Here is a 16,722-nt window from a genome sequence, read left to right on the forward strand (position 1 = left end):
GAGGGGCTTTCTGTACCTGTGTGTACGGTACACACAGATCCCCTTCATCTGCTGAGGCTGCACGGCCTCCCATTACAGAAGAGAACCAAGGTGTCCCAATGACGTATAGGGTTCCCTTAACATGAGCGAATAAGCCACCTCTTCGCCACGGACAGACAGTTTCCAAATTCTGCTGTTACAGACAAAGCTTCCATCTCCGTCTTTCACGTGATATAAACTGCCGTGCCCAGCAGGGAACCAGAGGGTGGAAGGGATCCTGCCATGCTGCAGTCCCATGGCCCCGATGAGGCACAACCAAGGCCGCGTACCAGAGCCTCTAACTGTTGGCGCTCCGTCCGTTCTCAGTCATCCAGTCCAGCCAACACTCGAATCAAACCCCGCTCCCTCGTCCAGTGCACGGCCAACTCAGCAGAGCCACTCCTAATGCTGATCAAGCACGCAAGGAATGTGAGCAGACAGGCCCCATGGCGCTTGCTCCCACAGGGAGGGCCGGGGCAGGGGGCCAGGTTACCTCATCGTCCTTCCACTCGGAGAAGTCGATCTTGAAGGAGGGCAGAGAGAACTGCTGGCTCACCCCTCTCTTGTAGTGGATGGTCTCGGACTGCAGGGCAGGGCTCCTGGGGCTGTACCTAAGGGGACAGCCGAGAGAAAGGCCGCTGAGACTGTGCCCAGAGCAAACGGTCTGCTGTACCCGGTCCCCAGTCTCCGTCCCCTGCCAGCACAGGACCTCTGACGCAGGGGCTGGCGGCCACGGGTCTTTGGGGACCGAGCGGAAATCAGACGCATAGGACCCACACTCCCTTGTGTGCCTGCGAGTCCTTGCCCTCCTCTGGCGGGGCGGGGCCCTCGGTCCTGGTAACTGGACCTGCTTACGAGTCCTCCAGGACCCACACCTGCCCCACAACTGCCTTTCCAGATCTGGATACACGTTTCCATTTGGCTTTTACGGTGTGTTTACTTCTGTGAACAAACATGGTACAACCATGTGCGCAGTGCGCCATGTCACCCACAGCCCACCCCCACGCTTGCTCCCCGCCACCGGCTTCTGTGCCCCAGCCACAACTCGCCGAGCACTCCCAGAAGAGCAGGGCAGGTCCACGCCCGGATACGTGGTGTCCGCTCTTCAATATTCACACGGCGGCCTGCCTACAGTGGCTCCCTCACTACCGATGGCCCCCAGCACCATCCCCTAATCGTCACGCACAGAGGTGCGGGGTTCTGCAAACACGGCATGGGCTCCACTGTGGGGTCACTCTAACTGATCCGAGCAGGCCCCCTGCTGGTGAACACCAGACAGTCTCCGGCATCTCGCTGTCCCAAACTGCTTCTAGGACCCTCTTCTACATATATCTTAGCCTCGCACACAATCACACCCCCAAGATGAATGCCCACAGAGGGCACACACATTTTAAATTCTGACCAACTCACGCTTCTCATTCAGGAATCCAACACCCAGCCCTGGCCTGCTTCCTCCACCTGCACCTCCGCCCTGGCCTGCTCCCCGCCTCCGGCCTGCTTCTTCCCCCCACCCCACAGCAGCCACTCGCGGCGCGTCCCTCAGCCTCCTGGACAGAAGACACTCTGGAGACCCTGAGAGACTGCCCAGGGCAGGGGCTGCTCCTGTGTCCACAAAGAGAGGGGGCGCCTCCACTCCTGGAGGCCAGAAGCCCTTCCCTCCCTGTGACATCCCAGGCCTCAGCCCGTGACAAAGCCACAGGCTAGGACTCTGCTCCCAAGCAGACCTGGGATTTTCTCTGGGACCTCAGATCTGCCCCCTTTTCTCACTTGTTAGGAAGCAGGGAGGGGACCAGGGAAGGAGCATCAGGGTCACCTGCCCTGCAGCTCAAATGCAAACAGAATTTCCAGGCTAAGATAAAGGTGCCTGGGCGCAGCCTCCTGGGCCCTGGAGCTTCCTGCTTCTGTTTGCTCCACTGACATCTGTGCTCACACCACTCTGCTCCAGCAAACCGGGAAGGGAGGCAGGCTCCCAGTCGCTCCCGCCAGGTCTCAGAAAGGGAACAGAGGGGACAGAACAGCATTTGTGTCCCCCGTCCCCAGAGGAGGAGCCCCCGGGGGGTCCAGGACAAAAGCTCCAGGAACGGCTAAGCTGTTTGCTCACACGCCCACTGTCCTCCTCAGGGCACGTCTTACAAGTCCAAGTGTGACACAGACCAAAGCAGAGCTGTGCATCTTGTCCTCTCGTTGCTGCGAGGGAGGGTGCGAGCGACGGAGCCCTGAGCCCACCGAGCCCCACGGACAGAGTGTTCACTCCCTGCAGGGAGTGCTCCCCACAAAACGCCAGCTGTGAGTTTCCTCCAACGGCACAGCAGCAGCCAGGTCCTTATACTGACCACGAGGCGGCAGCTCCAGCCAGCCCCACCCCCAGCTGAGGAAACCAAGGCACCAGCAGTCCCAAGCCTTGCCGCCTGAGCTCCAACCCCCAAGCCTGCCTGGCCTTCAGGTGGTTTTCTCCAACAGGACACAAGCGGCTGCATTTCTGCCTGCCTGTCGGAGTCTGTGGTCATGCTGAAGGTACAGATTTCAAATCTGGGGGCCTAGTGGGACCCTTATTGCAAATAAAACCTCCAAAAGCTCAAACACACGGCATGGACCACAGAAGCATGGCTACCGGGCCAGCCCACCACCCAGGCCGCAGACACTCACACAGCCATCCCGTTCAGGAACTCCTCCACCGCCTGGCAGTAGATGGTGATGGCCACTCGGGCGTCGGCATCAAAGGTGAACTCCAGGCTGTAGAGGACGCGCGGCTTCTCGCCGTCCTCGGAGGGGCTGTCAGCACCATCTTTATACCTGCCGGGAACAGAGGGACAGGAAGCAGTGGGCGGCCACGCCCCTGAGCAGCCCCCACCCAGCACAGCAGGTGCGTCCCCCCACGGGGTCCTCAGAGGCAGCCGACTGGACACCTGGAGGCCCGCTCCCTGTGTGGACAGTAAGGCCTGGCACTGCCGAGCCCTCCCTCCCCCGCGTCCTGCCCACAGAGGAGGGGTCCTTGTGGTTTAGACACGGTCCTGGGCGTCGTCCAGGTTCAATGCGGATGCTCAGCCTGCTGACGTGAGAGGCTGGATCACTGTTGGCTGTGGGGCTGTCCCGTGCGCTGCAGGGTGCTCAGCGGCATCCCTGGTCTCTGCCACCAATCCCCCAAGTGCAAGCATCTGCAGACACAGACCAACGTCCCTGGGGGCAGGGCTGGTTTGAAGACTGGAGTTCCACGAGCAGAGCCCTTTGCACTCACGCCCCAGGAGGCCCTCTGGACTCGAGACGTGTCTGTGACCTTCTGGCTCCACAGCCGAGGGAGCAGGGACCAGGGCCACTCGCTGCCACCGCCTCCCCTCACAGGCGTCTGGGGCCATAGCACGGGGCAGGGTGAAGGCTCACCTCACCAGCCGCAGGGAGTCTTTCCGGATGTTCACCAGACTCCTCAGCGTCTTCACCGGTTCGTGGGGGGCAGGGGTGACGTAAGGAAACTGGAGGGAGAAACCCAAAGCCATGCCCAGTGACTCCCCAGGATGTGACAGGGCCAGAAAACAAGGACAATCAGAGCCACAGGCATGACTCTGAACACCCCAGCCCTTGTGCTCATCTGTACAGAAGGAAACCACAGGCCTGGCAGCCGCCGCGTGGGACAGACAACAGGGACCAGAACCTTAAGGATTCTGGCCACACAGATCCAGACACAGTGTTCCGATTCCAGGAGGACCCTCAGTAAGCAAAACCCGGCCCAACGGACCCTGGGGGTGGTCACCTTCCCAGAGGCAGGACCTGGTGCTCACTACTATCCTGAATAAAGTAGGCCTGCAAGGCAAGCACGATGCTCAGGAAAGACTCTGGAAGGGACTCGCACACAGACACACACAGGGGAGTGTGGGAAAACCGGAGATCTCTGGAAACTGTGCTGCAGCAACAGCAGCTCCCGCCTGTGACGGCGCCCCAGAGATCCGGAAGGGGCCGTCCCTGCGGAAGCCGAGGAGGGAGGGCACACAGGACTGGCACCCCTTCCCGCCGCTGCAGGGGAATCTACGACAGTCTCCAAGGAAAAGTTTAAACAAGAGATTTATGGGAGGGCTGTAAGAGCCAGGCCCTGTGTGCGAACTGGGGCTTTAAAGATAGAAGGTGAGGTTGCTGCTCTTGCTCTCACAGACTCGGGAGGTGGGGGGACTGAGCACAACCTGCCATGGACTCAGGAGGGCGGGAAACTCAGCACAACCCGCCATGGACTCGGGAGGGTGGGAAACTCAGCACAACCCGCCATGGACTCGGGAGGGCGGGAAACTCAGCACAACCTGCAATGGACTCGGGAGTATGGGAGACCGAGCACAACCCGCCATGGATGCGGGAGGGCGGGGGACTCAGCACAATCTGGAAGCCCCAATGATCCCACGGGTGGGGGAAGGCAGCACTCCTGGCCTCAGCTCCTTGCCTCCCACCCACTAACGGATCAAGATTACATGTCAACCAGCTGCTCCACTGCTAAAACAGCCTGAAGATCCCTGGGCCCATGGACACCCCATCCCCTGCCGGGCCCAGGGACACCCCAGGACTCAGCAACCTTGGGAAACAGAGTCCAGCATCTCCTGAAAGAGAGGGCTTCCTGCCTGGTTCCTCACCCACACTGGGACCCATCATTTTATAGTACAAGACCCAATCCCCCGCTAAGCACCCCCTCCCCAGAGGACCTCACTAGTCCCTCTCTCTCTCGTTTCCATTCATGAATCTTTTCTTCACTGTCTGTACCCCGGGAGGGAATGGGGTAGGATTTGTCCTCCACTGCCAGCCCCTGGAAGAGTCCTAGGCACCCAGCAGGTGCCAAACGTGTGCTGAACAAGTGGACGGTAGCGTGTAAGCATGTGCTTCTTGGATGACTAACGAAAGCGCATTTGTAAAAATGCTCCCTATCTGTGTGCAGGTCTCCTTTGGGTAACAACTCTCTCCCACTGTTCTACCGAGCATGGATTTTGTTTCTTTCTTTTTAAAGAAAGTCATCCAAGAGGCCTGGGATCAAATCCATAACTATCCATAAGCCCCATCGCCTGGACACATCAGGTTTGGCAGCAGCTACCCTGTCCCCCAGTGAGCTATCTGCAGCCATCCAACCTCTAAGGGGGCAGTGCCAGGACATGACCGCTGCACACACTTAGGCACGTCCAGCCAGGAGCTCTGCCCATCTGAGGTGACTCAGTGTCTGCTTATCCTCAAAGCTAGCTATCTATGCACAGCGGAGGGGAGGCACCTCGCTGCCGCCGCCCACGTGCCTAGCCCACTGTGACCCACCTGGACCGGGCGATTGCCCAGGAAATTCAGATCCATGTTTTCTCCAAAAAGGTAACCTTCAGGGTGGGGGGTGTCGAATTTCTCACCTCCCATGAAAAAGTGCGAGGCAAAGTAGTTTCCTGGTTGAAAAAAGGAAACACAGTTTAGATTACAAGGCTCAACACAGCCCAGGGGAAGCCAGCGATGGCTAAGAGGTTCAGCCCTGGGAACAGCTTCATTTGGAGGGAAGCCTCGTGGCTGTCCTTACCACTCAGCTCTAGCCCCAGCCTCATCCCTTCAACCCAGCCCACTCAATATCTGCACCCCAACACCCTTTCCGCTACCACACCTCTCCTCCCTGCTCAGGGGCATATCAGGAGCTCTGCTCCATTATCCTTTCCCTCTGTGGCAGTCTGAGTTGTGTGCTCCTTGAGGATATGTCTCAGTTCCACGCCTACACCTGTGCATGTGACCTTAGTTGGAAATAGGGTCTTAACAGATGTAATCAAGAGGAGGTCAGACTGAAGCACAAAAGCAGTAGAAATAAGTATACCTGTAAAACTCAGTCAAGGGGCTCACAAAATAAAGGGCTGTAAATTAAGACACCGTTTACCTAAAACATGGGGAGGAGAGGAGTAAAGAACGGGTTCACACTTAAGCGACCATCAACTTCATACAGACTGCTATATGCAGAAGAGATGACATACAAACCGAACGGTAAACACAAATTGAAAACCTGTAGTAGACATGCAGAAAAAAGAGGAAGGAATCCAAGTATATCATTAAAGGAAGCCAACTAATCATGAGAGAATAGAGCAAGAGGAGAGGAATGAAGAAAAACTACAAAAACAACCACAGAATAAGTAACAAAAATGGTAATACATACATACTTATCAATAATTACTTTGAATGTAAATGGACTAAACACTCCAGTCAAAAGTCAAAGGGTAATGGAATGTATAAGAAAACAAGGCCAATCTGTATGCTGCCTATAACAGACTCATTTCAGACCTAAAGACGCCTGCAGATGGAAAGTGAGGGGATGGATACGCATTCTCATGGTAACGGTGTGAAAAGCAATCTGAAGCAGCAATACTTACACGGAACAAGATAGACTTTAAAACAAAGAGTGTAACAAGAGACGAAGAAGGGCACTATATAACCAGAAAGGGGTCAAATAAACAAGAAGTAAATATTTGTGCACCCAACACAGAAGCACCCAAACATGCAAGTTAATAACAAATATAAAGAAAGTAATCCAAAATCTATAAGGAACTCATCAAACTCCACATCCGAAAAACAAATAATCCAGTGAAGAAATGGGCAGAAGACATGAACAAACATTTCTCCAAAGAGGACATCCAGATGGCCAACTGACACATGAAATAATGCTCAACGTCACTCATCATCAGGGAACTACAAATCAAAACCACACTGAGATACCACCTCACGACAGTCAGAGTGGCTAAAATGAACAAATCAGGAGACTATCGGTGGTAGTGAGGATGTGGAGAAACGGGTACCCTCTTACACTGTTGGTGAGAATGTAAACTGGTGCAACCGCTCTGGAAAAGTGTGGAGATTCCCCAAAAAGTTAACAACAGAACTCCCCTATGACCCAGCACTAGCACTGCTAGGAATTTACCCAAGGGATACAGGAGTGCTGATGCATAGGAACACATGTACCCCAATGTTCATAGCAGCACTTCCAACAATAGCCAAATCATGGAAACAGCCTAAATGTCCATCAACTGACGAATGGATCAAGATGTGGTTTATCTATACAATGGAATATTACTTGGTAATGAGAAAGAATGAAATCTGGCCATGTGTAGCAACATGGATGGAACTCAAGGGTGTTAACGCTAAGTGAAATAAGGCAGAGAAGGACAGATACCATATGTTTTCACTCATATGTGGAACAAGAGAAACTTAACAGAGGACCATAGGGGAGGGGAAGGGGAAAAAAATAGCTAAGGAGAGGGAGGGAGACAAACCGTAAGAGACTCTTAAATACTGAGAACAAACCAAGGGTTGATGGGAGGTGGGGGAGAGGGGAAATGGGTGATGGGCATGGAGGAAGGCACTTGTTGGGATGAGCACTGGGTGTTGTACGGAAACCAAATTGACAATACACTATTAAAGAAACTGAATTTGTAACTCTTGATTATAAGCCTTTTTTGCAATAAAAATATCAATATTTGATAATGATTTCAAAAAAAAGGAAGTAATAGTAATATAATAATTGTAGGGGATATTAATAACCCACCTACATCAATGGACAGATCATCCAAACAAAAAATCAACAAGGAAAAAAAAAAAAATCAACAAGGAAACAGTGGCTCTGAATGACACAGTGGACTACTTGGCGCTCACAGATATATTCAGAACATTTCATCCTAAAACAACAGAATACACACTTTCTTTTTTTTTAATGTTTTATTTATTTCTAGGAGAGAGAGAGAGAGACAGAGTGAGCAGGGGAGGGTCAGAGAGAGAGGGAGTAACAGACTCTGAAACAAGCTCCAGGCTCTGAGCTGGCAGTCAGCACAGAGCCCGATGCGGGGCTCGAACCCACGAACCGCGAGATCATGACCTAAGCGAAAGTCGGACGCTTAACCGACTAAGCCACCCAGGCGCCCCATAATACACATTCTTTTCAAGCGTACATGGAACATTCTCTAGAAAAGATCACGTGTTAGGCCACAAAACAAGTCTCAACAAATTCAAAAAGATCAAAGTCACTCCACACATCTTTTCTGACCACAACACTATGAAACTAGATGTCAATTAGAAAAAAAAATCTGGAAAGACCACAAATACATGGAAGTTAAACAACATGCTACTAAACAATGAATGGGTCAACCAGTAAACCAAAGAAGAAATGAAAAAATACATGTAGACAAATGAAAATGAAAACATAACAGTCCAAAATCTATGCAGCAAAAGCAGTCCTAAGAGGGAACTTTTGGGCCGCCTGGGCGTCTCAGTTGGTTAAGCGTCCAACTTCGGCTCAGGTCATGATCTCACAGTTTGTGGGTTCGAGGCCCGGGTTGGGCTCTGTGCTGATAGCTAGCTCAGAGCCTGGAGGCTGTTTCAGATTCTGTGTCTCCCTTTCTCTCTGACTTCCCCTGGTCATGCTTTCTCTCAGAAATTTAAAAAAAAAAAAAAAAAAAAAAATTAAAAAAAAAAGAGGGAACTTTACAGCAACACAGTCCTACCTCATGAAGCAAGAAAAATCTCAAATAAGCAACCTAATGCCACACCTAAAGGACCAAGGAAAAGAACAACAAACAAAACCCCAAACCAGCAGAAGTAAGGAAATGATAAAGATCAGAGCAGAAATAAAGAAAATAGAAACTAAAAAACAATACAACAGATCAATGAAACCAAGGAGCTAGTTCTCTGAAATGATCAACAAAATTGAAAAAGCTTTACCAGAGTCATCTGAGAGAAAGAGAGGACTCAAATTTTAACAAAATCAGAAATGAAAGAGAAGTAACAACCAGTACCAAGGAAATATGAAGGATTCTAAGAGAATATTATAAACTAAGAGAATATTATAAACAATTATACGCCAACATAATGGACAACCTGGAAGAAATGGATGAATTCCTAGGAACATACAACCTCCCAAAACTGAATCAGGAAGGAGGAGAAAATTTGAACAGACCAATTACCAGAAATGAAATTGAATCAGTAATCAAAAAACTCTCAACACACTAAAGTCTAGGACCAGATGGCTTCACAGGAGAATTCTATGAAACATTTAAAAAACAGTTATTACTTATTCTTCTCCAACTACTACAAAAAATAGAAGCAAGCAAGCTTCCAAATTCATTCGATGGGCCAGCACTGCCCTAATACCAAAACTAGATAAAGACACTACAAAAATAGAAAACTACAGGCCAATACCTCTGATGAACACAGATGCAAAAATCTTCCACAAATATTAAGAATCCAACAATACGTTAAAACAATCATTCACCACAATCAAGTGGAATTTATTCCCAGAATGTAAAGGTGGTTCAATATTCACAAGTCAATCGATATGATATATCACATCAACAAGAGAAAGGATAAAATCCATATGATCATTTCAAAAGATGCAGAAAGAGCACATGACAAAGGACAACATCCATTCGTGATGAAAACCCACAGCAAGGTAGGTTTAGAAAGAACAAACCTCAACATAATAAGGCCTTCTATGAAAAACCCACAACATCATCCTCAATGGGAAAAAACGTTCCCCTAAGACCAGGAACAAGGCAAGGATGTCCACTCTCACCACTTTTACTCAGGATAGTACTGGACGTTCTAGTCAAGCAATCAGACAAGAGAAGGGAACAAAAGGCAGCCAAATCAGGAGAGAAGAAGTAAAACTCTATTTGCATACGACATGATACTGTATCAAAAAAACCCTAAAGACACCAAGAAAAAAGCTACTAGAACTGATAAATGAATTCAATAAGGCTGCAGGATACAAAATCAATGTACAGAAATCCACTGCTTTCTATACACTAATAATCAACAGAAAAAGAAATTGAGAAAACAATCCCACTTACAATTGCACCAAAATAATAAAATACCTAGAAGTACATTTAAACAAGGAGGTGAAAAGACCCGTACTCTGAAAACTGTAAACCACTGATGAAAGAATTGAAACCGACATAAACAAATGGGAACACAGTCCATGCTCAGGGATTAGAAGAACAAATATCGCTAAAATGTCCATACTATTCAAAGCAATCTACAGATTTGATGCAATCTCTATCAAATGCCAACAGCATTTTTCACAGAACTAGAACAATCAACCCTAAAATTCGCATGGGACTATCTAGAGACCCTGAATAGCTCGAACAATTTTGTTTTTTTTTTTTTTATGTGCCTTTTAAACCTTTTATTTTTTTATTTTTTTTTGTTTTTTTGTTTTTTGTTTTTTGTTTTTTTTTACAAATAGTTTATTGTCAAATTAGTTTCTACATAACACTCAGTGCTCATCCCCAAAGTGCCCTCCTCCATGCCCATCCCCCCCTCGTCCATCAGTCCTCAGTTTTTGTCAGCATTCAAGAGTCTCTCATGGTTTGCCTCTCTCCCTTTCCCCCACCATTTCCGCCCTTCTTCTCCCCCTTGTTCCTCCGTCAAGTTCCTCCTAATCCTCCTATACGTGCAAACACATATTTGTCCTTCTCTGCCTGACTTATTTCGCTCAGCATAACACCCTCAAGGTCCATCCATGTTGCTACACATGGCCAGATTTCATTATTTCTCATTGCCATGTAGTACTCCATGGTATAGATAAACCACATCTTCTTGATCCATTCATCTGTTGATGGACACTTAGGCTCTTTCCATGTTTTAGCTATTGTGGAGAGTGCTGCTATGAACATTGGGGTCCATGTGCTCCTATGCCTCAGCATTTCTGTATCCCTTGGGTAAATTCCTAGCAGTGCTATTGCTGGGTCATAAGGGAGTTCTATTGTTAGTTTCCTGAGGAAACTCCACACTGTTTTCCAGAGGGGCTGTACCAGTTTACATTCCCACCAACAGTGTAGGAGGGTGCCCGTTTCTCCACATCCTCGCCAGCATCTAGAGTTCTCTGATTTGCTCATTTTAGCCACTCTGACTGGCGTGAGGTGGTATCTCAGTGTGGTTTTGATTTGTATTTCCCTGATGAGGAGGGATGCTGAAGCTCGAACAATTTTGAAAAAGAAAAAGCTGAAAGAATCACAATTCCAGATACACTACAAAGCTGTCGTGGTCAAAACGGCCTGGTCCTGGCACAACATACACAACAGGGATCAGTGGAACAGAGCACAAGCCCAAAAACAAATCCATCAACTAACCCTTGGCCAATGAGGCAAGAACATGTCACAGGAATGGGACAGTCTCTTCAACAAATGGCTCTGGGAAAACTGGACAGCGACATGCAAAAGAATGAAACTGGACCACTTTCTTACACTATACAAAAAAATAAACTGGATTAAGTTTCTAATGTGATTAAGGATCTAAATGTCAGACCTGAGGGACGCCTGTGTGGCTCAGCTGGTTAAGCGTCTGACTTCAGCTCAGGTCACAGTCTCAAAGGTTCGTGGGTTCAAGCCCCGCGTTGGGCTCTGTGCTGACACCTCAGAGCCTGGAGCCTGCTTCAGATTCTGTGTCTCCCTCTCTCTCTCTGCCCCTCCCCTGCTCGTGCTCTCTCTGTCTCTCTCAAAAATAAACATTAGAAAAAATTTTTAAGTAAATTTGAGACCTGAAACCATAAAAATCCTGGAAGAAAGCACAAGCAGTAATTTCTCTAATCTCGGCTGTAGCAACATTTTTCTAGATGTGTCTCCTCAGGCAAGGGAAGAAAAGCAAAAATAAACTATTGGGACTACACCAAAATAAAAAACTTCTGTACAGCAAAGGAAATAATGAACACAACTAAAAGACAATCTACTGAATAAAAGTATTTGTAAATAACATATCTTGTAAGAGGTTAGTATCCAGAATATTAAAAGAATTTATACAACTCAACACCAAACAAAACCAAATAATCCAATTTAAAAACAGGCAGAAGACATGAACACATATTTCTCTAGAGAAAACATGCAGATGGCCAACAGACACATGAAAAGAGGAGCAACATCACCCATCATCAGGGAAATGCAAATCAAAACTACAATGAGATATCACCTAACACCCATCAGAAGGGCTAAAATCAACAATACAAGGAACAACAGATGTTGGCGAGGACTGGTGAAAAGGGATCCTCCTGCATTGTTGGTGGGAATGAAAATTGGTGTAGCCACTCTGGAAAACAGTATGAAAATTCTTCAAAAAATTAAAAATAGAGGGACGCCTGGGTGGCTCAGTGGATTTAGCATCTGACTCTTGATTTCAGCTCAGAAAATGACCCCAGGACCATGGGATCAAGCCCCTTGTCAGGCTCTGCACTGAGCATGGAGCCTGCTTAAGATTCTCTCTGCCCCGGGGCGCCTGGGTGGCTTAGTCAGTTAAGCGTCCGACTTTTGCTTCATGATCTCGCGGTTTGTGGGTTTGAGCCCCGCGTCGGGCTCTGTGCTGACTGCCAGCTCAACAGCCTGGAGCCTGTTTCAGAGTCTGTGACTCCCTCTGTCTCTGACCCTTCCCTGCTCACGCTCTCTCTCTCTCTCCTAGAAATAAATAAAACATTAAAAAAAAAATTAAAAAAAAACCAAAACATTCTCTCTGCCCCTCCTCCCTGCTCACATGTGATCTCTAAAATTTAAAAGAAAAAAAAAAGTTAAATAGAACTACCCTATGATCCAGTAATCTCACTACTGGATCTTTACCCAAAGAATGTAAGAACACTATTCAAAGGCATACATGCAGCCTGATGCTTATTGCAGCATTATTTACAATAGCCAAATTATGGAAGTAGCCTAAGTGTCTGTCAGCTGATAAATGGATAAAGAAGACAAGGGGTGTGTGTGTGTGTGTATATATATATATATATATATATATATATATATACGTGTGCGTGTGTGTGTGTGTGTTCTCTCTCTTTCTCTCTCTCTCTCTGAGGAATATTACGCAGCCATAAAAAGAATGAAATCTTGCCATTTACAATGACACAGATAGATCTAAAGAGTATTATGTTAAGTGAAATAAGTGAGTCACAGAAAGACAACTACCACATGCGTTCATTCATATGTGGAATTGAAGAAACAAAACAAATGAACAAAGGGGAAAAAAACAGCAAATCAAGAAGCAGACTCTTCACTGTAAAAACAAACTGATCATTACCGGAGGTAGGGGTGGGGGTGGGGGTGGTGGACAGGTGATGGGGATTAAGGAGGCACAGGTTGTGATGGGCACCGGGTGATGTATGGAAGTGCGGAATCACTCTATTCTACTCCTGAAACTAACATAACACTGTATGTTAACTAACTGGAATTAAAATTAAAAAAAAAAAGGAGCTCAGACCAGACTGGGGGGCACTAAATCCAGTGAGTGGTGTCTTATAGGAGAAAGAGGGGGATTTGGACACAGAGGCACAACAGAGGGAAGAAGGCAGAGTGACTCGGCTACACGGTAAGGAACGCCTGCAGCCGCCAGAAGCTGGGAAAGGTGGGAAGCCCCCGAAGGTAACCAACCCTGTGACACCTTGATTTTGGACTTCCAGCCTCCAGGACTGTGAGCATAAATTCTGTTGTGCTGCTTTGTGACAGCAGCCATGGGACACTGATACCCTCTCCCAGGGCCCAGACTAAGTCAGTTCCCCTCATCCCACACCTGAGCCCCAAGTACTTTTTCACCTCAGCATTGACCACAGTTTGAAACTGTGTGGATCTAGAGCGCGTGGGTGGCTCGGTCAGTTGAGTGTCCGACTTTGGCTCAGGTCATAATTTCATGGTTCGTGAGTTCGAGCCCTGTGTTGGGCTCCCTGCTATCAGTGCAGAGCCCATTTCACATCCTCTGTCTCCCTCTCTCTCTGACCCTCACCCACATTCTCATTCTCTCTCTCTCAAAAAATAAACATTAAAAATTTTGAAAGAAAAAACTGTGTGGATCAGAGTATCTGACAACCTGCCATGAGAACTGAGGCTCTATGCAGTTTCCCATTATGTCCCCAGCACATTTAAGCACTAAAGTCATATTTTTGGTAAAAATAAATGGATAAAAGGGTCAGCTTCAAAGAAACGCATTCACAGCCTTGCTGGGGAAATGTTAAAAGTATTGCGTCTCCCAAGATCCCTGGACTGACACTCACCCTCTTGTCTCCCACTTCTCTTTGGCAGAGAGAACCCAAGGGAAAGCCCAGGTGGCCACAGGGCCTTATGAATTTTGTGGACGCCCAGGCGATGCATCCCTCAAGTATGCCAAGCACACCTAAGCACCTGAGCCCACAGGGGTCCCCCTGGGTCCCCCAGAGGGAATTCTCGGCCCTTCAAACTACAGCGCGTGCCCTGCCTGGATGTGTGTGCCCTTCCTGAGACCCGCAGCCCAGGTACAGTGCTCACGGCCATGGCTGCCCAGGCAAACAGGCCCAGGACCAGAAGTCCAGTCTGGTGGCTGTGGCCTGCAGGGAACATTACCGGGGAATACAGGGCAAGGGCACAACCCAGCCCCAGTTCGTACGCCCAGGAACCAGAAACAGTAACTGCAGCGGGAGGAAAAGAATAAAGTGGTGACTAGTGAAATAAATGAACACTCTGATTTTAGGAACCACCACGTAGCTGCTGAAGAGAGCCAAACAGACCGGGATACTCACGTGGAAACGCGACCTCATGATACCTGTTATTTAAAAAACAAGCTGAATGTGTTCCAGGATCCCATCTGAGAGGTAAGTGCATACAGTCAGATGTAACAAAAGTTGTGAGTACACACAGAACGGTCAGGAAGGACACACACAAAAAGCTGCCGAGAAGCCAGTCGGGACTGGCTGCAGCAGGGACGACAGGGCAGACGTTCTGCTTACTGTTAGGTCTTTCCATGGAACATGTATCCTGCAGCGCTCTTAACAGAAGAACTGAGACGGGAGGGCGGGGGCAGCACAAGGACCCCCCAAAATCACCGAGGATCTGCACCACTCCCGCGCGCTGAAAGCATCAGTGCCATTTACTGTGCAGACTTTAAAGGTGACCTTCCCCACAACGGCCCTGTGAGGGCAGGGAACGAGGCACCCAAGGCCTGGCACGCAGCTGGCCTCTGTGGCTGTCTCTGGACACGGGCTTTAACCTGCTTGGCCTTTGGCCTGCCCACCCACCCTGCGCGCCCACCCACCCTGCGCGCCTCCCCACCCCGCAGGCCCCGACCCGCTGTGCACCCACTCACCCTGCGCGCCCCAACCCGCTGCCCCCATCTTCCATCTCCACTTCACTCTCCCCACAGCACGTGGCATGACGGGATAGCACCGTGCACAGGAGGCCACAATGTCTTAGTGGGGTTTTAAGCTTTTGTGACTTGTGAGGTACAAATGCTACAATCTAAAACCTCCTGACGAAGTTGCAATGGATGATTATTATTGTTTTTTAGTTTCCCCTATCTCGTTTACATTTTCTATAATTAACACTTTTTTTTTTTTTTTAAAGATTTTATTTGTACGTGATCTCAACATCCAACATGGGGCTCGAATTTACAATCCTGGAATCAAGAGTCTCACGCCCTACCAACTGAGCCCACCAGGCGCCCCAATTAACATTACTTTTAAAACAAGAAGAAAACATTTCTTAAAGATTTTTTAAGAAGGCTCCATGCCCAACATGGGGACTGAGTTCAAAACCCTGAGATCAAGAGGCTCACGCTCTCAGTGAGCCAGCCAGGCACAGGGCCCAAGAAAAATTATTCAAAAAAAAAAAGAAAAGATGAGAGGCACCTGGCTAGATCAGTTGGTTAAGTGACTGACTCTTAGTTTTTGCTCAGGCCGTATCATCACAGTTTGTGAGTTCGAGCCACAGGGCTCCGCACTGATAGTGTGAAGCCTGCTTGGGACTCTCTCTCCCTCTCTCTCTGCCCCTCCCCCACGTGCTCTCTCAAAATAAATAAATAAACTTGAAAAAAAACCAAGAGACATGGTACAAGACATGGTTATATCACAAAACTGGAAGCATGTTCTGGAAAAACCAGCGAATTGTCCACTTAGTGGACTTGAAGGTGTGTGAATTATACCTCAATAAAGCTATTCGTAGGGGCTGGGGGAACGTGAATTATCAGCTGGGAGTTCATCAGTAAGTTTTTGATATCTGATCCTTACATGATTTGTGGTGGGCTTTTTGGCAAAAAACCTGAAATTAGATGCTATTCTTTATCAAAACCCTGTTAATGCACATCTACTTTACGTGACATGGTTTCTCAACTTCAAATGAAAACCAGAACCAGGGCTTGTGCTGACCCAGCCTAACCCTAGCTGTGGGTGATGTTCACCTGTGACCAAAGGAAGTGATCAGGTAGGAAAGGAGCCCACTCACCTAGAAGATACCTTTCAATGTATTTTATGTTCTATGTGTATTTAGGTTTGCCATTTATAAAAACTGTAACATTTCTGTTTTTTTTTTAATGTTTTATTTATTTCTAGGAGAGAGAGAGAGACAGCGAGAGCAGGGGAGGGTCAGAGAGAGAGGGAGACACAGAATCTGAAGCAGGCTCCAGGCTCTGAGCTGGCAGTCAGCACAGAGCCCGACGCAGGGCTCGAACCCACGAACCGTGAGATCATGACCTAAGCAAAAGTCGGACGCTTAACCAACTAAGCCACCCAGGCACCCCTTCATTTCTGCTGTTTTGATCAATATTTTTAAAAATATTTTAATGTTTTATTTATTTCTGAGAGAGAGAGAGAGGGAGAGGGAGAGAGAGAGGCAGACAGCGTGAGCAGGAGAGGGTCAGAGAGAGAGGGAGATACAGAATCTGAAACAGGCTCCAGGCTCTGAGCTGGCAGTCAGCACAGAGCCCGACGCGGGGCTCAAACCCACAAACCGCGAGATCATGACC

The 16,722-nt window shown here is 48.4% G+C and overlaps 1 protein-coding gene across 5 annotated transcripts in view; it reads right to left on the reverse strand.

Moving 5' to 3' along the window:
* MGRN1 (mahogunin ring finger 1) overlaps positions 1 to 16,722 on the reverse strand; it is a 56,969-nt gene that overhangs the window by 24,320 nt on the left and 15,927 nt on the right. For all 5 annotated transcript variants that reach the window (XM_039239262.1, XM_039239261.1, XM_039239263.1 and 2 more), the window contains exons 2-5: positions 5,290 to 5,408; positions 3,397 to 3,485; positions 2,665 to 2,811; positions 512 to 629 (exon numbers count right to left, since the gene is read on the reverse strand). In XM_039239262.1, the coding sequence (XP_039095193.1) occupies positions 512 to 629; positions 2,665 to 2,811; positions 3,397 to 3,485; positions 5,290 to 5,408 (473 nt within the window). The remainder of the gene's footprint in view (positions 1 to 511; positions 630 to 2,664; positions 2,812 to 3,396; positions 3,486 to 5,289; positions 5,409 to 16,722) is intronic.

The sequence above is a fragment of the Hyaena hyaena genome, unplaced genomic scaffold, assembly GCF_003009895.1.
Source record: "Hyaena hyaena isolate Hyena2069 unplaced genomic scaffold, ASM300989v1 scaffold_155, whole genome shotgun sequence".
Lineage (NCBI taxonomy): Eukaryota > Metazoa > Chordata > Mammalia > Carnivora > Hyaenidae > Hyaena > Hyaena hyaena.